The following is a 25,258-nucleotide window of genomic DNA, read 5'->3' on the forward strand; positions in this document are numbered from 1 at the left end:
GAAACGGAGCTGAGCAGCTTGGTTGATACCAAGCATTTCTGTCATCCATAATTTGTCAAGATAATAAGCAATGCGGGGGCATGGTGGGTGTCTGGTTAGCACGTTGGCCTCTCAGTGCATAGGTGCAGGGTGAGACTCCGCATCCGGACTTCCTGTGAGGAGATTGCATCTTCTCTCTGTATCTGCCTGGGTTTTGTCTGGGTACTCCGATTTCCGATTTCTTCTCCGTTAGGGGACAGTAGCGTTCTCATTGGTAGAGTTTGCTCTGGGAGCATTCTCAGGGAGGATATATGACGAGACGCATGTAGCGCCTGGCTTCAATGTGACAGCGATGGCAGAGGAGGAAAGATCGATGTGCTTCCTGTCTAAAAATTTTGGTAGCGGACATCATGAAGCCAAATAAATTAACGCGTCACTTAAAGACATTTCACCCCAATCACGCTGATAAGCTGCTTGATAAGCTGCACGAAGACGTGCCGAATATTGCCCACAATCATGCCGCTTTGTGACTGCTACTTCAGTAAACTAAAATACAGGTGCCGGCTACACATTGAGCAGGAGCCGAGAGTTGCTGTGTCATGCTTCAAACCTCGCTTTGAAAAGCTGTGCATTGCAAAACGTGCTCATTGTAGCCATTCATCCAGACATCATCTTCGATTTAAAAAAAAATATATATATATTTTATATATTTTTGTTTTGCCGGTTAGTTTTTTTTAAATTGTGATAATTTTGGTGATTAGTTTGAATGCATTATAAGTTACTGATTTTATTTCAGTATTGTATGGTTTGACATGGTCAGTCAAAAAATATGTATTGTTAAATTAAGGATTTAATGTAATTTTCAGACTCACCTTAAATCTTTTCTTTTCCAGTTACTAAAACTATTCTTTGTAAGTCGGTCCATATTACTTTATTTTTTCATTCTCTTATACGTTCATAAGGATACAATGTCATGCAAATGTGTACTACAAGGTGAAATGATCCTATTTATAGTCGTGCGGGGGGCGCGACATGTTTTCCTCTTCCTTTGGGGGGCATGACAGAAAATAGAGAACCACTGGTCTATGTGCACCCTGCAATTGGCTGGCAGCCAGTTCAAGGATGCCTCCTGTCCGAAGACAGCTAGGATAGGCTCCAGCACGCCCTCTTCAGGATAAGCTGAATCCAAAATGGATGGATGGATAAGCATTGCCAATCAAGAGCAGTATCTAGGAAGCTTACTGTACAACAATGACATCTGCTGTGTCTCTAAAGTTGATATATATACATACTGTATATATTTGTTGATGACACAACCTTATACTCCTCTGGATAAAATCTCGAGCAGCTTCTGACTACAGTCAGTAGAATGAAATATATACAAATTCCTGACCAGAAATATAACCGGAAAATCAGGAACCTGCCAGCCTGCATCCTTTGCATAACCTCTGCTTTAAATGTTAAATATTAGGATTAATGAGTGCGGAAGAGACAAAGGGCCATTTCAAGGAAACTAAATAAAAAGCTTTCAATGTGACCTTTACTCTCCTTTGGCATGCAGTCGACATCAATAAACTGTAGCATGATTAATCAATTGACCTCCCGCTTATTATGTAGGGGAGAACCAGCGGCATCTGGTTTTCGGTCTGCGGTAACGCCTCAATCAGGAGAGATGAAGATCCATTTCTCTTTAATCAATTCATTCTGCTCTCCTTCCAATCTCCCTCCCATTTATTATGCTTTATTCATCCTTTTTTTCAATGATTTTCTCCTAACCGTTTCATCGGATTTGTTATTTGGCTGCGTTAGGTAATGCAATGACCTGTCCAATATTCCCGACAAGTGACATGAGGGTTGCCAGACAACACAAAGGGCTCTATTTTCATGGACATGCGCCCGTGCGCTTGGCGTGAAAACCGGCACCTCATTTTTGTCCCTGGGCAAGTCGAGTATACCATTGTTTGGGAATTTGGCAGATCACTTTGCACCATGTGAGGGCATCTTCTTTTCCATGCAATAACCTCAGTGCAGCGATCATCATTATGGCTAAGTAACCACCTAATATGTCAAAGTTTCTCTGTATTACGACATACATGTTCCAATTTTGTTACTCAATCTTTATTAGAATTTGTACCTGTTGGTTCAACAATACATATATTTCCTTCAATCGTACAGTTCATTATCTCATCACTTTCATCGTCTATCAGATAACTGATACTTGTTCAAGAACCTTCATTTATGCTCTGATGGCCATTTTAGGGAAGAAAAAAGTGATTTCTGGAGCATACTCACCAAATGCCGTGCTTGTATCATTTATAAAATGATCGGTCCAAACTGCAATGTGAAGGAATAAAACGGACGAGGTTGATCGTTTTTCTACAGGACTGTGCTTTATTTTAGTCTAAGCAGAATATAATGAACTAAGAGAACTACAGCGTTCAGCAGTACTATGGGGAGAATATCACTCCAAAACTAGGGTAAATCGAAACCGAGCCAACATTAATTCAAATGACATCTGTTTCCCAAAAATAAAATTAAAAAAAAAAAGCAATTTGAGTTGGTTCGAATCATGGAGTAAGACCATTTTATTCATTGCTAATTTGAATAAATACATGAAAACGAATGAATAGGATTAGACGACAAAGCTGGGAATGACTCGTGATAGAAAAATCCATGAGGCAAAATTGTCTGGTGACTCCATGGGCCTCCTATGAAGGCTCTGATTGGATTCTCAGTTGGCGCAAGCCGCTCACTCTTCTGTGTTCGACATTTTGGTCCTTGTAACCAATGGCGATGGCAACAATGTCATTCATGCAAGGAATGGGCTTGAGGTAAATTTAACACAAAATTTTTTTTGACCCTTGCGATTTGGTATCCCTTTTTTTTCTTTTTTTTTTACAATACAGGGTGTCCAAGCAGTGTTCACAGGTAGTACCGCGAGAGAGAGGGGGAAAAGGCTGGGTTTAAGGCAGAAGTCCCTCGTCGTATTGGCAAATCAGCATCTCCAGTGGATTGCGGTTGGGAGGCAAAACCCTCGCCGCAAAATATGAGAAAATAATGTAAACACAGTGGCGATGAAGTCCAGAGATGTGTCAAACCACCAGCCCTTAAGAAAAGAAACGGAATCAAACCAAGAGAATTCATCCATGTCTTAATTTCAAGGTTACAGCATACGTTTTGATGTGATAATGATAATGATGGTGGGTTTTCTTGACTTTCCAGCCTTTCAGGGACCACTTTTGATCCACGGCCAGGAAATTAGAGACTTTCTAACACGGGTCAAAAGTGATTTCTTAACAGGTCTGAAAAAACAAGTGGACATTTGTTTTTTTTCTTTTAAACAAAGCCCAAAATTTAGCTTATGGGGATAAAAAGTCTGCAGGGTCCCCAAAAGCAACATAAGCAAGAGTGTGTTGGACTTCCTCCTTGAATCCACATGACCAGTCCCATAAATGCATTTTGTCCAGTTTATTATTGATCCAAAAGCTGTCAGCATGCGGAATCCCTTAAGGATTTTTTGTTGCTTTTTTTTTATTTTATTGTTTTTATTTATTGTTTTTTTACATATGCAGCCTGAAAAATATAAATAAATACAAAACAAAAACATCATAATAAACTTCATGATAATGATTTCATCCCAGCTTCGGAAAACATTGGAAAAAAATCACCAATTTTCCAACATGAGTATAAAATCCTTGTGAATCACTGTACAAGAAATACAATTATTGTATTATCTATTCATTTTTTGTTAAAATTATTACATAGGTTCTCTTTATTTGACTGAAATATATTATTTGCGTTCTTTTTTTTTTCAGTTTTCAACATGAGATATTGTATGTAGTCCATAAAGGTAGGCTGAACAAAATTGAAAAATAAGCTATATTGTATGTACAAGAGAGATGTAGCAGCAGTGTGGTCTAGAGTCGTGGAAGATGACATGCTTCATCAAGAATTGGTCACTTCTTCAACCCCTTCCTCCAATAAGCCTCCGATTTAGGGTCCGATACTGCTTTCTATCGATCTGGAATCATTTTAATAAGTGCCTGCCGAGGTACTGTACCTCCCATGATTCACTCCGACTATAGCCTTGTTTCCACCAAGCCGTATAGTCCAGTCTTGTTTGAGGTTCATGTAGCCCCCGTGCCCCGCATTGTAAAGGATTGCAAAATATCCAACCCAATCTGTCAGTTAGCCATTCCCAATGGCAGGCTTCAGTATGCTTCATTATTCTTTGGTACCCTTGTTAAAGGTGCAACAAGAAATGCTGCGGTCCCTTGATTGGTCCACCATCATTGCCGTCACAAAGAAAACCCCCATTCTACCTACTCTAATCGGCGATTACATATCAGAATCGAACCATGTTGAACTGAAGTGCTTGGTGGAAACAAATTCTGTTTAATAAGATGGATAACTTCACTGACTCCCAAAGGAAATTCTTGGTCTACTCTCTTAATTCACGATCCAATGCTGGGAAGAGTAGAACAAATTCAAAATTTGAGGGACTGAAAAAGTGACTCGCAGATGCCAGCACTGCTGTGGTGTATCAAGTGACATCATTGTACAAGAGAGTGGAGCATCTCAGAGCACACTACTGTACAATCTCTCTATTTATAGGCTATTTACAAGAAGGGGGAAAAAAAGGTCATTATTGTTCCGGAGTCAAACATCAGCGTACATCCCGAGCGACGTTTGTGCATTCTTGGCTTAGCCTGCGCTGTAATCTCTTTGTTGTTATTACTTAATTGATAAGAATTCATCGGCCTGTTCGCACTGGATCCCAATGATGGGATGCAATCTCCTATCTCAGGATGAGGCAGGAAGGCGAGGCTCTCAACCGCTCCACTAATCATGACATCATCGCGCCCCGATGCCCTGAGTATCAGGAGTGATTTTGTGGAGTTTTCAGGTTTCAGCCCTCCCTCCTGACGAACACCCACCCAGTGCCTATTTCCATCTAAAAAAAAAAATCAATTTCCACAGCAGTCTTGCCATCCCAACTGGAGTGAGATGACGGAAAAGCTCTGTCTCGAAGCAGCTCCTAAATGAGAGCCATTCATTTCTTCCCTCCTGTCCAACCGCTTACTTTAATTATCTCTACACTTTCAATTACATGTCACTTCCTTCGCTTGACGATCTCTATTTTCGGGTGACTGGTTGACATGCCCGTCATGACATTTGGTTGCAGGGGACCTCAAAGGCTAACGGTACACCTAAAACTGAGAAGTATATACAGCATGCAAAGCTGTAGGCTGTGTCCACATGAACCCAGGTATTTAATTTATGAAAAATGTTTTGCATAAAAAAGTGAGCTTTCAAAACTGCATTTTGGAAATGAAGATGAGCTGACACTGGTTTTTTCCCCGCATCTTTTGTTTGGGGGGCGTGGGGAGTTTGTTTTTGTGGGACGACACAATTTTTACCCAACTTGTGTTTAGGGCTGATTACATCTGACAAACGAGAACCTGCACATTTTTGGTGATGGTCATACCAATGCAGTAGTCTGGATCCAATAATTTGTTTGAATTTTTTGCCACCACATTCTATTTGCGGTGTCCATGTTGGCGCAGCTCCTGTGACAAGTACAGACACAAGGAACTGTATTCCCTTTTTGCTTGTTACAGTCCACCTTCAATGGGCCTTTATGTAGGCAACACAAGCACATAAAATATAGTTTAGGATCTGAATAAAGGCGCAAATTCAAGAAGTAACCGTAACTTGAGGTGTCAAAATTAATCGTTTGAGCAACAACGAATGGATTCACAAATCAGTCGACAATTATTTTAATTAAGAGCCACTGCTTATCTTAAAATTGTCAGCCGTAATTATTCTCTGATTTATGTAGTCCTTCATGAAATTAGACTGATTTCCCTCTTGTGTTTTCTCAAAATTATACATTTACTAATATCTGCCTATAGTTTGGAAAACGATACCCGGACCGGTCATTTCCAAAAGGTTAGTGAGGATGTCAATCCCTCTTGCGTAATATCGCTTCATTGTTGTTTAGTTGTTGTCTTTGACTAAAATACCAAATGAGCAACAATAATTAGTTAACCCTTTCATACACCCGGTAAACTGATAACATGATGAGCTGTCCACTGAAGTATCCACTGTCCCTGAAAGGGTTAATAAACACTTATCAAGAAAAGAGCATGTCATACATTTTAATGCAATTTTATTTTCTTTTAATCAGATGATTTGATTAATCAATGTAATAACTGATCCTAAAAATATTCTAAGAGGTGTCTCCACCCCCTAAAACGAACAAGTTGCACGGACATGCTTTGACATGGGTAAAATGTCCTCAGGGTTAAGGCTTTGAGCACCAACTGTTGCCTTGTAACGATCACGACACTGAAAATGCTCCTTAAGATTGACGTTTTAAAAAGCCGTGGTCGGTTTGGTTTTGGTGTTTTGGATTTTGTAAAAAATACCTGTGTACATATGGAGACATCTTTTGCCGTCTTGAGTGAATCAGCGTATGTTATTGCATTGTACAGGTAGATGCTTTCGTACTTTTAGGTTAATAAAAATCAAACCTACACTGCTCCTTCTATTTTTACTACCCATCACTTTCAAATGTTTGTCCTCGAGGGGCAAAAGTAATACAGACTATCTCTGTTGAAAGTTTCCAGCTGCCCATCTAACACTTTAATTTCACTTCGCCGGAGGAAATTACGTGTCGTAAATTCAGCGCTGGTTAGTCAGCAGCGTGATAGACTAGCGTGGGTGTCAGTTCACCTGGGTGCGCAACCTGCCACCGGGAACTAAAACGGCATCTGGCGCCGACCCTGCGAGAGTCGTCGTGCGAGCTTTCGTTCTCCGCCGACAGCGTGCAACTGCAACGCGGGGCCAAAGTGAGCACAGGAAATTTTCTTGCTTATGGAACATTAGATTTGCCATCAATTAGTTCTGTCTCTCATGAAGGGAAGCACTTTGCAGAGCTTTTGTTTTGGCTGACTCCCATGGATGTACCTGATAGCAACGAAAGACAGATGGGAGAAGAGCAATAGCCCCGCCGCATTTCCTCACATTGTGGCCGGGGATGTTTTATATTCTTTCAAGCGCAACGAGTACAAGGTATCAATTAGGCATTTCTTTGAGGGCTGTTTTTTTTTTTCCCAATCCTTAATTCCTTCTCGTTTACTGTTTAAAACTATTGCCCCTGGAAGCACTTTCTCTTTAAACCCGACCATAAACCTCAGTTTCACAGGCGCCATGTCTGCTCCATGGTAAATATGTTCCCCCTGGACACAAGGTCTTATCCGTCAGAGTAGAGGTTGGGAGGGGGGTTTCTCTAGTTCTCTAGGACGTTTTTAGTAGGATAGCAGGAGGTGTCCACTTAAGGTTTAGTTTTGCAAGGTCTGTAGATGGCGCTTCTTGCAATTATCGAGGCTGAGTGTCTATGGAGGAAAATCAATGTTTGGTTCCTCAGCCATTTTGAATTTGAAAAAAAACATTTAAAAAACAATTGTATCCTCGTATGACTCCGGGCAAGATAAATGTACAATTATTTGTATGTGCGGGATTCTCTTTTTAAACCTCTACTGGAATTTCGGTGAGAAGTTCACAGGCAATATAAAACGGCTTGATTCACAACATGATACGTTCTATACTGTATCTGCTAACTTGTGTTTGTGGTATCAACAGACTTTCCAATGCGGGGGTAGGCACCAACATCATTTTGGTGAATCTTTCCTCAGAATTTTCCACCTCCACCTCACCATTTGGTCCCGGTGAATATACCTGGTGATTTTCTTCATTTTAAAATGATGCTGGATAAAAAGCTGGCGATTGCAGTGCAGTATGAGCTACAAAAGGGCGGGGGATAATTGAACAGTCGCGCGAGAGACATTGAGTTGAATGAGAAGAGCAGAAGTTGAGGGAAGGTGCTCTGACACTATCTTGGCAACAGGGTTTTATCACAATGAATCTACAAATCTGCAGCACGTCGCCTGTCAGTTATTTGCAATAAATCTGGTTTTAGTTGTTTTCCGTCTCTCGAGACAAAATAGGATTTAATACTCAAACTATTTGGGCCAAGCTTCCGGATGTTTTGAACCCTTTCATCCTCTTCCCTTTTTTGGCACAGCACAGATATATGGTGCTTGTCACCGGCAGCTTGGTTACACCTTCTATTTTTATAGTGTTTGGGCTTCATCCTAGAAGCATTACTTTGAAGGATGTTTGCACCACCACCCCCTGCCTCCGTTCTTCTTACTGCCTGCCATCCAACGCTGTTGATCGTATCGGTGCAGCGTTTCAACCGAGCAAATTGGGGAGCGTTCTGACCTCATTTACAAGTTGGCCTTTTCCGAAGGAGAGTGTCTTCATCTTTTCGGAAATCTACATGGAACGTTCCCAAGAAATTAGGTCAAGGAACATGTCCACAATGGAATGTACATGATGTAGGTAGTTGTTCATATCATAACACTGTTTGATGTTTTTTGAGGGGATGTTGGAGAAAGCTATACATTTTTTATGTCATGTTTCCAACGGGCAGTATGGTTCTGTTCAGTTCGGTATGGATTTGATAATGTTTTGAGGTGTGTCAATGTGATTAATTTCGGTTCGATTGCGTAAGATGGAGCAAGACGCACGCTTTCCCTTTCATGTTCTCCATCGCTCTTGCGCAGCACACTTGTCAGCTCAGAGCCGGAACAAAAGAACCAAATTTCCGCTCGTTACCCACAACCCAACAAATGCGAGATATGATTGCAATCGTGTGCGCTTTTACAAAGCGACCCAACATTGTTTGAACAAACGGCAGCGGGAGACGTGAGTGTCAAGCATGTACCGTAGCTTCGCACCCATCTGAGCTTTCCGGAAACGATTTGCACGCATCGTAGCAGCTCTTTTGCGGCTCTGATGCAACCTTTGAAGGCAGATTATAGGCGGGTTCTTTGTCACCACATTACATGTCCTTGTCGTTTATACAGAGCATTGAACAGACAAAAAGGCGGATAAATCAAGGCTTGGAAATTTATTTATTTGAAGGTACTGATTGTGCGTAGAACTATAGCGTAATTTCTTGGATTAATTTGGTGGCAAAATGTTCTGCTATAGAATGGCGGACTGTGTGACTGCCTCATAGCCAAAAAAATCTGGTTGAATCGTAACTTGATCTCTTTGTGGATTTATTTGATTTCAGTCCACATTTCTAAAAACATGCTTGTTAGATATTAAATTAAGACTTTTGTTAGTATTTCAGGAATAGATATGAATGTGAGTGTAACTAGTTTGTCTGTGTGTCCTGCGATTGACTGGTAACCAAGTCTACGCCGCACACAGCCTCTTGCCCAAAGTCGGCTAGGAAAGAATAGGACAAAGCGGAGCAAAAATGACTGATTACACCCTTTCTGGATGTCACGATCAAAGCGTAATTGGGGTCTGCAGAACCATACCGTGGCAAACTGAACAATACAACTTGTTGGAAACGTGACTTAATTTTCACTCTTTTGGCAGTTTCAGTAGCTTTTCTGTTCCCTAAAAACCTTTGCATTCAATGCCCTTCATTGAACCATTTAGCTTTTCACATTGCGCAATACAAAAAGGTCAGGGAAAAAAAAAGTGAAAAGACGCCCCGGGGGTCCGTGTTGCTTGGTCGTTTACAGTGGATTGTCGCTTGAACGTAAAGGCTAAGGAGAAGCCTTGAGTGTCTGCACTCTGTCCAGCACAGGCACAAGTAAGTTCAGTCTTTGCCCCTTTCCGGGAAACAGTTTCTCCTTTTGTGGTGCCTCCGACATCGTGATGATCGTAATATCCAGTGGCATAGACAGTACAGTCCATTGTTCATTCTTTTTTCTTCTCCCCTATCATTGCAACTTCCAAGTTTTTTTTTTTTAACAACAGGAAAAATTAGCAAATGTACATTTGTTTTTACCTACTCCACTATGATACAACGTGGTGTCCGATTAGCATCCAGAACAAACAAAAATCAGCCCCTATGCTACAATTCCATTTTTTCCCCCGATACATAGTCCATTTTCTTATTACAGTAGGCCACTGGATATTTGTTTTTTTTCTTCCCTTTTTTTTGGACTAAGAGTAATACTTGTAGCTACAAGGTATGTGTTTTTTTAAATATATATTTATATATTTATACTTTTAAAAGCGTTTTTTTTTGTATTTTTTTGTTGTTTTTTTTTTTAGTCCTTTGGTCCCTATTTCCTAAGGAATGATGCATGTAAATTATCCTGGATTCTTCCTCTTCTTTGCCGTCATCATCCATCCAGTGCTCAGCCCTGTCACAGAGCACACAACATCTGTGTAGGCACAAAAACCAAAATGGCAGCAGGCTGGTGTGTGTACATATGTGTTTGCATGTATGCGTGTGTATTTGTGTTTGCTTCAGTACTTGAATTGGCATTCGCACTTATGTACAACTTGTTTTTTGTTGTTGTTGTTTTTGTTATTTCTCATTAGCTATAGCATTTTGTTTGGATGCGTTTTGATGGTATGCATGCTTTGAGCATCATGAGTCTATCTTTTTTTTCTTCTTTTCAACCCATCACGTCTAAAAAAGAGCAGCAAAAAAGTTGGTCTTTGCAAAAAATTCGCTTCCAACGAAATGCCCAAGCAAAAAAATATACATATATAAATGAATAAATAAAACAAACAAAGATTGATAAGACAAAAAGGGGCATTTGCAAAAAAAAAAACAACTTTGGGATCTTCACTCAGTCGCTCAATCTTCCAGTGGGGTCCCAGCAGGTTCAAGGGACCACCTGACCGTCGTGATATGTAGCAGAGCAAGGAGTCTTTGTACTTTGACTGCACTTGTGGAAATAAGGTGTTGTGGGGCCTTCATCCTGTGACACACGGAGACAGGAGAGAGCGAGGGAGTTGTCACGCAGACTGATTCGCAGGCATAGCCAACAAAATGACGCACAGATGGCGAGAGGAAAAAAAGAAACAAAATTAGTCGTGTGCGCGCGTCAATCAAATCCAAAAATAAGTGAGCTTGAGGCGGTGTGCAGATTATTTTAACCCCTCATGTAATCTCTGATCCAACCAGGGAATTACCGATTTGTTTTACTGTTTCCTGTATATGTTAAATTGCTCCATGTACAGCACTTTGTATGCAGCGATGGCTGTTTGAAAGTGCGATATAAATACACTTGACTTGACAACCAAAGACCATTGGGGTTTGACTTTGAAATGATTTTGATCGGATATCTGATGTTGACATGATTTTTACTAAAGTCAAGCTTTCTGAGACACCAAAATGTGAAAAAATTGGTCTCTCCTTCGTATGTGTTCATGTAATGATCAGGGATGTGCCTTATAATGGACAAAACAAAAACGGATGCCCAAGTTAAACAACGTTTATACAAACCCCACAACATTATAAGCTTTCTACTGATGTTCGACATTGAAAACGGCATTTCCCGAAACTAAAAGTGCTCTGTTTGTTTGTCCGTTGGCTAAAACTAGTAAGAAAACATTTCATAGACTGACAGCGATGTCAGCTCCAACCAAAAGAGAGAGAGCCCGTGAGACACCGCTCTGCCTTTGTCGACACATGACAGATAAATGTATCCATGCGCCGGAGATTTGGACATAAAAGATCTAGTTTATCTCTAATATGTTGGGAGCTATGATGTGGGTGAAGAAAGGCTGCGGTATCACAGCAAATTGCTCTTCGAAAGAGCGAACATGAAAGGCCGCGACTCGCCGATGCGAACCCGCCGCCAGACACTCTTTGTTCTACCGTCCGCCTTCTGTAAAATGAGCTTGTTATCGTTCCATAATAGATCTGCTTTTTAGATGTTAGTCAAATCGAGGCCAGCCATTAGCTGCATACAAATGTCCAACGGTTCTGATTATGGATTCTGGTTCGGAGGCAACAACTGACTCGAGCTGTATGTCTACCAGAGCACAAGATCAATGGCTTTAATGGAGTTTTATTTTATTTTCTATGCTAACAGCTCTGGGAAAACATTGCAGCTGAAACTTTGCTAGATAACTTGTATTGCTCCAAAGGTCATACGATTTCAGAATTTAAACTAAGTAAAAACTCTAATATTGGGAAAAAGCAAATTCGTCTTGTCATGTTTTTTATGTGCTGTTTGGTGATTCATTTTCCCCCCAATTTTTATTTTTATTTTTTTTTTTTTAAAGCTCCAGCATGCGGAGACGCTACAGCATGACTAACCCCAAAGATTCGACAAGAAGCTGTCATTACCCCGTTTAAACCTTTCAGGGACAGCGGTTACTACAGCTGATCATGTTATCGGTTACAGGGTGCATGGAAAAGGTTAAATAAAAGTAGTGGTGTCCAGAAAATATCTTGACAGGATAGGATGTCAAATGAGAGACCCGTTTTTTGTGTCAAGGAGGAGCTAGGTTTTGGCTCTTTTGTTAGTGCAAGCCATTTTCTTTTTTAGTAAGGTCATGTTGTGAGGTGAGTTTGAAAGATTTAAGAATTTGGGATCATAGTTTGGTGTGTGTTAAAATTTAAAGAACTAATACAGGAAAGAGAAAAATGGCAAATGGAAACATGTTTGGGTTGCTAAAAGAACAATGGAGATGTTAAATAATTTCAGATGCCTTGCCATTAATCACACTGTACATCCCCTTAAAAAGGCTTTTGCGAAGACAACAGTTTGATTCCAATTTTTCCTTTCTCTTCATATCACTTGCTGTTGGCTTTATTGCTTCAAAACACAAACCAGCCAGAGTTGGAACAGCAGCACACGTGGATTGTTTTGGATCTTTGATCTTCGACTGCATTTGTTGCAGATTCCTGCACCTGACTTTGCCACATTTCATTGACGCCTCAATAAAAGGCTCCTAGAACATTAAGAGGCGTACTCGAAGCCACAAAGGCGCCTGCGGTGACCCTCCCCACCCTCAGACAGTCTCATGGGTGCATCTGGCTAGACAAAAGGAAGGGCAGAATCGCCTACCTTTTGAGAGAACACGCTCTCACTGAAATTGACTTAACCTTATCTAGGACTGACCTGGCCAGACTGGAAACTTGCAAAGAAAGGACCTTTTTTCTCAGCAAATATAATGCCGGCACATAAACAATGCACCCCTCTATGAAAACAGGATCCATTCAGCGTGGCTCCGCAGCGGTGATATTTTTGGGCTAATGCGGCTAGGTGGCGGCGCTAGCCGCTCTGTTGCCACAGTGTAATCGGTTTTCAGCCTCCTAAATAAATACATAAATAAATAAAACAAGAAGTGATTCTGGTGTTGGGCAAACAAAACAATCTTGCGCGAGTGAGGCCTACGCAGATGGAAATCCACCGAGAAGTGGAGTGTCAACATTTGCCCGCGCTCTTGGCGAGATTTAATAGGCCGCGCAAATACGGCGGGGTCAACTCGGCGTCAACCCATCTCGCCGCTAAACAGCTGTTGATTGCGTCTGGAAAAAGGTCCTCTTTGCAAAGACTTTCATATAAAAGCACAAATAATTGCTCACCAGAGGAAACACTGCGGACACGAGGAAATGGTGAGATAGGGAAACATCAATACAGCGAAACCGCCAATGTCGAACATCCTAAAATTCATACGTTACAGTCTCACACTGAAGCTGTAACTCTGAGCTGGTAAATAATTTGCTTGTTTTGGCAGTTGAAGGGTTGTCTTTATTTTAAATGTTTTTACTACCATAGACTATCCTAAATGAGTGACGGTTAATTAAATAGCAATTAATTTTACCATGAAAGTGTATATGCATTTTTAAGTGTATTTTCTCAAAATAAAATATATTAAATCTCTTGTCTGCCCAATGTACAACATATTGACATTACGTACTGTGGATTATATACTTTCAACACTTTTTTTCCCCACATCCCTGAGAAAAAAATTGAATCCACTTTTCATCAAATTCCTGTATATTTTAACCCTTTGATGCACCCTGTAACCTGATAGCCTAAGATGTCCACTGTAATAACCGCTGTCCCTGAAAGGGTTAATGATAAAATTACTTTTATTTTCAAATGTTTTTCCATATTTAATTTGATCGTGCTGTCCTGCAATGTGCGATTTCACAATTTCTTTCATAGGTGGAAAAAATGTGCTGCATTAGTCCCATTTTATTTCGTCAAGTGGTTGCACGAAATAAATCTGAATCGGATACAGTACGTATTTCGAAGTCTAATCTACATCGACTTAAAAATGTATCTGGACACAGATGATTTTATTTTGTTCAAATCTTGCCGTAATAAAATCGAATAAATTCAACCACCATTTTTTTTTTCACTGCGGGGACAGTAGATGCTATCGAAATATCATATATCATCCATACATCATTTAGATCGTTTATATCACATACGGTGGCATAATATCGAAACATCTATTTGTTCTGGCAATGCCACAAGGTGGCACATTCTTTACGTTTTGTAACAATATTTTAGTTTTAGTTAAATATGTTAAAGTTGAAGCAGTGGCTGTACACTTAATTACAAAGTATGCGGTTGCTCAGAATGAATGATTTTTCAATTAATGTTATTTAAAACATTGCCTGCACACTTAATAGAAGTTTATGAGGCTGCAACGATTTCATTTAGTTTAAATTGTTTCCTATGAGGAAAAAAAAAGTTGGTTAGGAGTCAACCAGCATCAAGGAACATTTTCTTTTGGACTTTACGCTGTACACAGGAGCCCCATAGATGAAAGTCAAAGCATCACAAGGGCACAACCATTCAGCGGCATAAAAGGGTTAATGAAGGCCACTTCCAGAAATGGTCTCTGTGACCCAGCAGCGACCGCAACGGATACCAGCCCAAAAAGTCAGCAGTTGCACGGCACTTGGGTAGCCAGGTTGGTGGAACCGAAGGAGGCACTCGCACACGTTCACAATGTGATCGACTTGTGTCATAATGCGCCCGGTTTTCTTGTTATTGTTATTGCTAAGCAAGGCAATGAGTGGGTAAATGAAAACACGAAATAACAGGATTGACGTGTTAATAGAAATGACAAATAATTATCAGCGCTCCACCAAAGAAAGTCATTACTTGCTTCTTTTTGTGATGCTGAGGACAGATTCATAGACAACTTGCCATCTGAAAAAGATGAATCGATGTCTTTATTTTCCCCGTCTTTTTTTGTATATGCACAAAGATAACCCTGAAGGCAAAAATGCATATTTCAAAAACCCTCCTGTCGACAGTAATTGGATTTGCCTTGCATTGTTTGCGATGAGGTTGGCCACACAGTGAGGGCTGCACTGTTTCTTTTTTATTTCTGTATTTATCTTTTGCATTAAGTTTATCTTTTCTGCACAGAAACACTATTTGAGTACCTTCCCACTGGTAGAAGAAAACACCACTTGAACCCCCACCCTGCCCCCCCCCCCCTTAAAAATTTCCCCAACAAAAAGTACATATCAGAGAGGAATACAATTGGATTTAGAATTTATCATTATATGAAAGTTTATTTCTTTTCCAACCAAAGGGAACTAACATTGAAGGTTTTTTTTGTTTTTTTCAAGATGAGAGCTGAAATTGTTTGGCTTCATCATTGTCACGTGAAATCACGCTGCTGGGAGCACCACTTGCAAGTTGCCGCAAGCTCTCTTTCCACCAACCGAGATGGTCTCTGCGGGCTGTCATTTTTTTTGGGGGGGGGGAATTTGTCCGCTCGACAATTCGCATTGATCGCGAACACTGTCTCCGGTTGTTGGGTAATTATGCACAGTTGGGTATTGATGATGTCATTTAGTTCACACTGGCAAGTCCAGCAGTCGCTAATGGGATTCCGAACCTTCTTTTGAGAGGGCAAATTGCGTATTGAGACACTCCTGATGAAAGGGAAAAAAAAAACGAAAAACATATTGATATTTCTTTGTTTTTTTTTTTTTAATTCATGTCCTCAATGTGCTGTTGTTCAACATGGTTGACATTGACATGACAATTAAAATGACAATTTTAATCAGCTGAAAACATACCTTGATCAGGACCGCAGACCAGTCAGTAAGGTCGGTTGGCGTCCTTTGGCCGCTTTAGCTGCACCTTCAGCCTCTTCATGCCTATTTGAAAGCCGTTCATAGCCTGGATGGCGGCTTGGGCGCTTGACGGGTTATCAAAACTCACAAAGCCTGAGATGAGAACACAGAGGGACGGGTGCGGGGTTGGGGTGACAAAAAGGAACAGGAAAGTGGAAGGAAAAAGGAAGATCGGCAAGGATGGGAAAGGGTGACGGGAGGAAGAGGAGATAAGACGGCGTTTGAAAGGAGGCCCCCTTTTAGCTTCGAACAATGAGATGACAATAGCGCTTTGTTTTGTCTTTTCAGCACATTAATTGAAAATCTGGGAATTGAAGAAAGATTACATAAAATAGCACAAAGGCTAATAAGGCAGATAATACAATCAAACAGAAGGCGCTATTAGAAATTCAAAGTGGGAGCGCGACAGTGAACACACACACACACCAAAGAAACATATAAAGGTGTGAACAGATTAACTAGGACATGTGAAAGAAGCATATCATCATTCGAACCACACTTTGGCAAAGTTGAGTTTACCACAAAATATTTCATGTTCGGGATGGGTGCTCTGTCTTGCTCCTACATTCCCAAAACATGCATTTTAGTTTTAGTTTAGTGAAGACTCTCTTTGGCAAAAGGTCTGAATGGTTGCTTTTATGTACCCTTCAGCTGGCAACATGTCTTGGGTGAACCGGCCTCTCGCACAAAATCACCTGTGCCCCAAATGGGGACAAGTGTCTGGAAAGGCTGAAGTAAGACCCTGGCACGGAAATGCCGATCCCAAGTCTGCATCAGTTGAACGCAGATTTATTTTAACACTAATTTATAAAAAAAATATATAAATTAGTGTTAAATATAAAACGTAAAACAAACGGCATATATAAAAATATAAAAATATTTACACATTAATTAAAAAAAAACATATATACTGTATATCATTGACTATGCATTGCCTATATTCATTTGGCCTTTATTAATTCACATAAGTGCAAAAAAACAAACTATGAAATACAAACACGAATGACCGTCAAAAAAGTAATGTTGCGAAGGATGGTTGCGAACACAGCAAATGTTTCGTGTTCATCAGAGTTCGTAAAAGGTTGAACGTGGTCAACATTTCTTGGCAACAACAAATTCTGTTTGGCATAAGTAATTTCGAAAACGGAATCATTGACTGTCATAATGACGATTCGCGTTAGCCCCTCAACGGCGATAAAACACACTTGTGGCAAAGACGTGCTGCAGCATAACAACCTCGGGCAAAGCTTAGTGACCGATCTAAGAACAGTTTGTGATGTCTCACTCTCACATACTTCATTGACACCAAATTCTACTTCACCTTTTTTTTCTTTTTAGCTAGGGGTTTGGTAGCATCTTGTGGAATCTTAGGTTGCCCGATTAAAAATGGTTCCATGCCTCCCGTATGGGGACATTACGCAAATGTGTACAGTACATTGTGTCTGTTTTCAACGTAAATAAGTATCAGCGACCGCCGCCGCGGCATGCACAACATAATCATCTTCCTAAGATGATATGAATGGGGGGACGGTTTTGACAATGTTGTCGGCAAATCCGTTACTGCCGTGTAAATGTTCGCTAGACGTGAAAAAGCGTTCAGGCGAGCGGGTAAGGGGCAGGGGGGGTGATGGGCTATAGACGCCTGCAGCACTGAGTTATCACTTGGGTGTCACAGCGCAATGAGAGCACAGGTTTCCACACCGGGACTCCGTGCCCATTCTTATCAGACACGGCGGTGATTGACGGCGTGAATTTTCCGCCTGCCAGCTGATTTCATCGCACTGCTACGGGTCCAATTTAATTTGGGGGTAGAGGGCAGGCTTTTGTCAGTGCGGATGAGATAAGGCTGCTGCTTTTACAAACCTTTTAAACAAAACGGAGCAGGCAAGGGCCTGTCAGTTGGCAGTGATCCCTCCTCCAAATCCCCCCACTTTACACACACACACACACACACGCACACGCTTGTGATCCGACCAACCGGATTTAATGAATCGCCATACCTTACATTTACATCCTCATGCCAAACGAGCTGATCGCAAGTTGGGGAGGAAGGAGGCAAAGTGTTGTTCGAGGGCGGCATAAAGTCTGAAAAGCTACTGGAAGATTTAATTGGCTGTTTTCACAAGACAGTTTAGGGGCTGTTTTGGCGCATGTGGGCAGTTTGTTGGGGAAGGGATCTCTGAAAAAGAATCAGCATATCGGGATGCTGCAGAGTTTGTAGAATTGATGTCGTAGGAAGTATGAAGGCACATTTGCCTTTATTTACATGACGATGAAAAACTGAATAATTTGGGGGGAATTTTCCAATCACTGAATGTTCTCAATGGCTGTTTCCATGCGTGTGTTCTATTGAGCTGGAAAATGTTGCCGTTGCGGGTGTTCGTGCAAATGACGTAGCGGTCTACGATTTTAAACGGCAATCTAGTTGAGGGTGAGCACCAAGTGTTGCTCTCTGGTTTGCCTGAATCATTTCAAACTGAAATGAATCAATTTTGAATTCCCCAAATTAGGTCGATACATAATTTACTTTTGGACTACAATGTTTCATTTTGTCTGATCATTTTTGCGTGAGGGGTTTTGCGCATTAAAAGGGCGTGCTAAAAATATTTTGGTGCCAGAAGTTGGGCTGTCTGAAGAGTCTCAATTGGTTTGCTGTCCAAAGATGTCAGCTACGGGCATCATTTTGCTCAATCATTCTGGCATGGAGACAGACAATCAAGACATTTACAGAGATGTTTGACGTGGAAATGTGGTCAAATGCTCCCAATCTCGAGTCAGAAGAAAATATTTGTATGATTTTTCTTGAAGGGTTTTTAAAAATCATTGGGGGGCGGTAGAGACAGAAAACGATACATAGAGTTGCGGCATGAGAAGATTCTGGGGAAAAGATTTTGCAAATATCAAGTTTCTTTCAGACAAGAATAGGCTCACTTAAAAAGCCTCATTCTCATATCTGAAACCTTTCCACCTCACTTTACTATTCGTTCTGACGCCCGTGTACCGTTGAGCATAATAGCCGCTTGTGTTCATACTTTTGCCTTTTAACCAGTCCAACATATGAAGCCGAAATATTCTTGAAACACCCTTTTTTTGTATGTGTTTGTTTGGGGTTTTTAGACACAATCTTCTGCCTACTTTGTTTCTGTCTTAGGCTCCACTCTCTAGCCATACATTAAAACATGGAAACCTTCACGAAGAATGAATGTGCCATTTTTTTCTTTGTTGACATGATTTTAATTACTGCCCGAGACTGACGGGGTTGCCGTCCGCTACCATACGTCGTCTCCCACAGCGTGACGGATAGTGAGGAAGGGGTTCTCTGTCCTGAGAAGGACACACGGGTGAGTGGGTGGGGGTTGCTGAGCGCCTCATGCACAAGCGTGTCGAAGAGATGCTGAAAGAAAGCCAATGCTGGGAGTCTTCTGTGCGCTATCTCCTGGGTGCTGCTGTCCGACTGAATCAACAGCAAGGCTCCACAACAGTCGATTATTATCTCTTTAAGCCTGTGGAGTCCACCTCCACCGGCCTCCACCCTGATGAAATGGTTGCGTGGGGGAAGAGGGCGAACTGAGATGCTGTTCATTAAAGGTGGTAGAATAGGCCTGAAAGAGGGGAATGCGGGTGCTGATTGTATTAGAAAAGTGGAGGTTAAGGCACACCCAACTCAACATGTCAATTAGTTATGACACGCCTGCTTGGCCATCACTGGCTGGTTCATTTTGTGCACAGTTAAAAAAGTATACACACATCTTGAAATTTTATTTACGTTGAATCAATGTGTTTTTTGAATTTGTAAAAAGAAATCAGACTTATTTGTCACTCATGAAGGGTTCGGTGAACATGCATATGAACTGGTTGGGTTCGGTACCTTTAACCAGGTTAAGAACCACTGCTCTAGATTGTCCTTCAGTGTGATTTACGCCTAAAAAGTAGTGGAAATGTTAGATTTACAACGACTGTGTTTACTTTCGTTGTCTACTACGGCCACTTGATCATGTCGGAGTCAAAGTAAAGGTAATTTAGGTTTGTTAGAGTGGACGCTACCATTTGAGAAAAATGGTATCCACGGCGGGTTCAATTCCTGCTCCAGCATGTTCTCCCCGGGCCCGCGTGGGTTTTCTCCGGGTGCTCTGGTTTCCTCCCACATTCCAAAAATATGCATGGCAGGCTGATTGAACACTCTAAATTGTCCCTAGGTCTGAGAGTGAGCGCGGATGGTTGTTCGTCAGTGTGTGCCCTGCGATTGGCTGGCAACCGGTTCAGGGTGCCCCCCCCCCACTGCCCGAAGACAGCTGGGATAGGCTCCGACACCCTCTGCGACCCTTGTGAGGATAAAGTGGATCGGAAAATGAATAAACTATCCACTGTGTGTGTGCTCAACTGAATTAATGAAAGAAACGTTAGGAAGGTTTTAAGAAATACCGAACACCAGTAGTTGATTAATAGCCTGTTCAATATCATAATCAAACTTAATTCCATCAAATTGTCTACAAATGCGTGTTTACTGCCTTAGCATGGTTCATTAAAAAATAAATTACCCGTCATAACTGCATTTATAACACATTGCAGTTTTCCTTATTTTTGCTCAAAGTGTTGATCTTTCATTTCGTCCCCATCGCTGCATTAACCTTCGCTGATAGGGTTGATTGATAACGAGATATACAACCCCCCCCCCCCACTCCCTCTCGCTCAGTGGCTTGAAACACCACCTTTAAAATGTTAATTGCAGCTTGATTAGGATAGACAGTTGGAATTAAGGAGGAAAAAATGCAAATGCTAATTACAGAAAACCAAGAAGAAGCATGAGAACGTTTCACAACACGGCCGCATAATTAAAGATGTTTTCCCCATCCACATCACTTCCACTGTTGATTTTTTTTTTTTTTTTTGGAACTCACCAAAACATTTGCTCTGATTGGTCGCTCTGTCCACAAAGACTTTCGCCGAGATGACGTTGCCAAAAGGGAGGAACATTTGCATGAGCTCGGCGTCACCAAATTCCTGGGGCAGGTGATAAATAAACAGGTTGCAGCCCTCTGGCCCTGGTGAGGGAAGCAGACAGCACAGAGGAGATGAGTGACATCCGCAGGAGACTTTCAGACGAGGGGGAAGCCGTATTTAGTTCGCCGTCAGTTGGAATCCACACAATTTGCTAAATTTCACATTGTGTCACCAATCCATACTATTTTTCCAGACTTTCAAACTTAGCTTGCAGCAGACTCAAGTGACACCATGCATGTTGTGAACACGTCCTCTCAAAAAAAAATGGTCAAAGAAGACTTTGAATCGCTCCTCTTTCATCTACAGTAGAATGGCTTAAAGCAACAAAGCGTATGTAGGAATGCAGAAAAAAATATTTTGCTGGTGTGTTCTGTTGTTGTTAAAGTTCGAAGTTTACTTCTGTTTCCCCTGGATTCAATTTTAAGGTTGTGAGAAATGTGTATTGATTAGCACAGTGGTCTGGCTAGGACTAGGGATCGCCCCCGTGATTGATTCGGCGGACGTGCTAACCAGTCGACCACGGTGCCGCCCAGCAATAATCCCAACAGAAAAAAAAAAAGATTGTACAAGATTTGCTCATCTTGTACAATGCAATCTCTCTGAATGTTTGGAATTCAACAGGATGCGCCAGGGGGGCTGGTTAGCACCTCTGCTTCACGGTTGTGGAGTACAAATCTCGACTCTGGCCTTTCTGTTTGTCGTGTGCGTGTTCTCCCCTGTATTTGCAAAAGCTTCCTCCAGGTACTTCCTGCATCACGAAATCATGGATGTTGGCTTCATTAAAGACTCAAAATTATCCATAGGTGCCAATTTGACTGTGAATGCTTGTTTGTCTATCTGTACCCTTGATTCAATAGCTGGTTGCAGGCGACTGCCGCACTACAATTCGATTCCGGACACTTGCGCTGTGATAAATAAACTTCTTCTGAAAGCACTTCATTTCATACCTCCTACATAGAATATTCACTAAGATGTCTCCTACATACAATCATACGGATGAATAATTAAGTTACAGGAAATATGTCAGAAAAGAGTCATTTAACATGAGCGTGAATCCCTTGCTTTATTACATTGGATGTGTGTATGCGTCTGCATGTGAGTGCGTGTGAATGTGATCGCTTCTTCTACTGATGGCGCTAAATGATTATGCATGCAGATAATTAATCTGATGAATATTTATAACCACTTAAATACATTGTAATGGACTGATTAAGCAGTCCGAGTGTGAATTAGTGCGCTTTTTGAATAATGACAGAGTAACTTTTGTCTCGTCGCTAATGTTCTTGAAATGCGGAGCCTTTTCATCACTTTATTTTTTTTCTCTTCATACTCCAAGACGATCTTTTCTTTTCGTACCATGACCCCACCTTCTTTTCTTTCCCCTTCCCGTCGCTAATTCAAAGCGGCACAGCAACATTAGAATGGAACACAGCAATTATCACCTTTTATCTTGGGTGGGCGCGTTCACCCGCTCTTACCTTCCCGCTGTTGCTGGGGAATGATGGCCGGCTGCTGTGGGAATGCTTGGCTGATTGGCGCATAGGCGGCGGGGTAGGCTGCTGTTGCAAAAGGGGGAGAAAGGAAGAGGGGTGGGGGGGGGGGCGATAATCGTTTCTCTGTTTTCATATTTGATGGAACAAATACAATGGTAGCTTATATTAAAACAATCCAAAAGTGATGCACAATTTGGCTCAAAAATAGTCCCCATACCTCAAACGATATTTGGGGCTTCCCAATCTCTGGTTACATTTTCCAATTTTTGGCACGGGATAATGTTGCTGAATGGATTGTCGTGTTGATGTGAGCTACTAATGTACTCTAAAGCGTCAATAAGCAGCGATTCAGCCCTCCATGAAGACGTCGTTCATGAGAATCAATGTCAGACAACAGTGAGAAGCCTTATGTCATCTCTAGTATAGACTATGGCAAGTTCAGAACCTCATCTCTTTGTGTAGTTTTGTGTCGGGGGCGTACTATCAAGTCAACTCCAAATCCTTTCGCAATCCGAATGTGAAGCAGCCTAATCCTGGTGGAAATTAGTCGGTTGTGCCGGCTATCTTGACTTGTCAGAGTGTCTACCAGTGTGACAAACAGACAGAGCTGCAGATGGAGCGAGCGAGCGACTTGAGGGAGATGAGACATGACAGACGGATCACCTGCGTAGTGTTGGACCCCGGCATAAGCCTGCTGGAGAGGGTCGGTCACCGTCGGACTCTGTGCTGCAAGAGAGGCAGTGGGGTGGAAAAGGGCGGAAGTGGAAAACAAAGAGAGGTTGGAGAGTGGTCAAGCGAGGCTCTGAGACAAAGACAAAAACATGGGAGACAAATGTTTGTCTTTCCACTCAGCAGTACGGATTGGTGTGGTACAGTAGCAACGACTCACTCCAATTTGGTTGGTTTTGTGAATGTGAAAATCAGGATTGAAAAAAGGGTTTTCTCAAGAAATATGAGCTGGACCGATGAGTGGGTCTTGCCAAACAGTAAGGTTTGTGTTTCAAATACTGATTGCGGACAAATCTCTGTGTGCTACCTTTGTTTTTTTTTTTGTCTCACGCAGACAGACGAATGTAAGATTCATTACCGGGGGCGGAGCTACTGGCGGTCACATCCATATATCGAGGGAGATTTTGACATCTCTGACTTTCCTGCCATTTTTATATGGATTGAGTAATTTCCGATCATTCGGTCATTTGTGATAACGGCACATTTGTCATTAATTTCACACAATAGTAAGCAAACAACTAGGCTGGGAAGTCATTGTTTATCATAGCTAGCTAAGCTAAAAGCCATGATGGACAGTCCCTACAACTCTCTTCTGAAACATTTATTTTTGTGCATGCAAACATTTTGTTTTTTCTTCTTTCTACCCCCCCAATTTTGCTGCTGTAGACTGTAAATTTCCCCAGTGTGGGACAAATAAAGAACATCTTAATATCATCCATATTCATAGGTTCATGAACTTAAAAGCAAAATTTAAAATTGTGATGAAGTGAAGAGGATTTTTGTTCATGCATTTTTTTTAGATATCATTTGAGCTTTTGATCACGGTCTTCAAAATGGTGTTGGCCATCTGTGACAATTGATCACTGTGGTTGGCTGTTAGCTAGCAAATTGGCGCAAGAGATGGAAGTTGACTATGAAACCGACTGCAAAAGCAACTTAAAAGAAAATTACATCATCTTAGAATAAAGCTCAACAAAATGTTGCTTTTTTTACATAGGCCTTTGGTGAGCTACTGTGAAGTGGAGCGCTTTGAGGAAATCTGGCTTCACTGATTATGGAAAGCCATCGGGGGTAAGATCAGACTGAGAGATGGCAGATATTTGGGTTGTCATCACCCTCAGTTCTTCAAAATTGCCTGTTCGACCCAGATGTTTCCATCAAATATTAATAACGTGCCAAACAAACCACTTTGTAGTTCATTACAACCGCCGCTCTCTTTGCATAAAACACAAGTAAGGGAGCGCGAGTCCTGTCACTTCTCCAGGAATCATTCCCAGACAGCATCAAGGAGTTCAAGACAGGCTGACGCGCATCAAATTAACCAGAATGGATTGAAGGATGAAATGATTGATTCATCATCATATAGAGGTTGGCCGCTCTGAAATCTGCCAAAGATGCAGTTGAATGGCGCCTAGAGCTTAAAAGGCTTCAAATCAAAAAGACATGTCACAGTTGGGTAAACTCGATAACAGACCTGTCAACTTTTAAATCGTAACATGCGTGCCATTCATCGACAGCAAGTGGCAAAATGGCCGCCCCGAGATGGACAAAAACGAGTGGATTTTATTGCTTAACTCATATTCCACATCGGCGATTATGTATCAGAATACCATGCTTAGACGAGTGGAGCTGCATAGAACATATTTTTGTGAAGAACATTTTGGGATTGACTTCCCCTTTAAAGACAATATATCCGGAGCCCAAAACACATTTCCAACTCACCTGGGTAAGGGTGAATGCCGTTGGTGTAAATTGGCTCGGACGTGGGCTGCCCGTTGGTTTGTGGCGCGAGGGCACTAAAGCCGTTGACCCCGATGGGGGTGGCTATGCTGGGGACGGCTGTCGCAGTGATGCCTGGGGGTGTGCTGGTGCCTGCAAACATAGATGCAAATATGTGGTGTTGCTTTTTCTTTTTTTTGGTAAATACATGAAAAAGAGGGAATTTACACGTTGCAGACTCAAAACACAGCAACAAAATGTCTGTAATAATTTACAATTAGTCACCAAACATCTGAATGGATTTGCTTCAAATTCGTCATTTTCTCTGTATTCACTCTCTCAAACGCTCGCTGAACTAGCAGCTCAAATCCCCATCGCAGCA

General features: G+C 41.5%; 2 protein-coding genes across 2 annotated transcripts in view; one reads left to right on the forward strand and one right to left on the reverse strand.

Moving 5' to 3' along the window:
* The window catches only part of pkma (pyruvate kinase M1/2a), a 323,744-nt gene that overhangs the window by 95,641 nt on the left and 202,845 nt on the right, over nt 1–25,258 (forward strand). The gene's annotated exons all lie outside the window — the stretch shown is intronic.
* The window catches only part of celf6 (CUGBP Elav-like family member 6), a 149,320-nt gene continuing 132,035 nt past the window's right edge, over nt 7,974–25,258 (reverse strand). Inside the window, 6 exon segments of the mRNA XM_052064364.1 lie at nt 7,974–10,787; nt 15,878–16,027; nt 20,833–20,976; nt 22,414–22,494; nt 23,092–23,154; nt 24,880–25,029. Of these exon segments, the coding sequence (XP_051920324.1) occupies nt 15,900–16,027; nt 20,833–20,976; nt 22,414–22,494; nt 23,092–23,154; nt 24,880–25,029 (566 nt within the window). The 3' untranslated portion in view covers nt 7,974–10,787; nt 15,878–15,899.

Source organism: Hippocampus zosterae, chromosome 4 (genome assembly GCF_025434085.1).
Source record: "Hippocampus zosterae strain Florida chromosome 4, ASM2543408v3, whole genome shotgun sequence".
Taxonomy (NCBI): domain Eukaryota; kingdom Metazoa; phylum Chordata; class Actinopteri; order Syngnathiformes; family Syngnathidae; genus Hippocampus; species Hippocampus zosterae.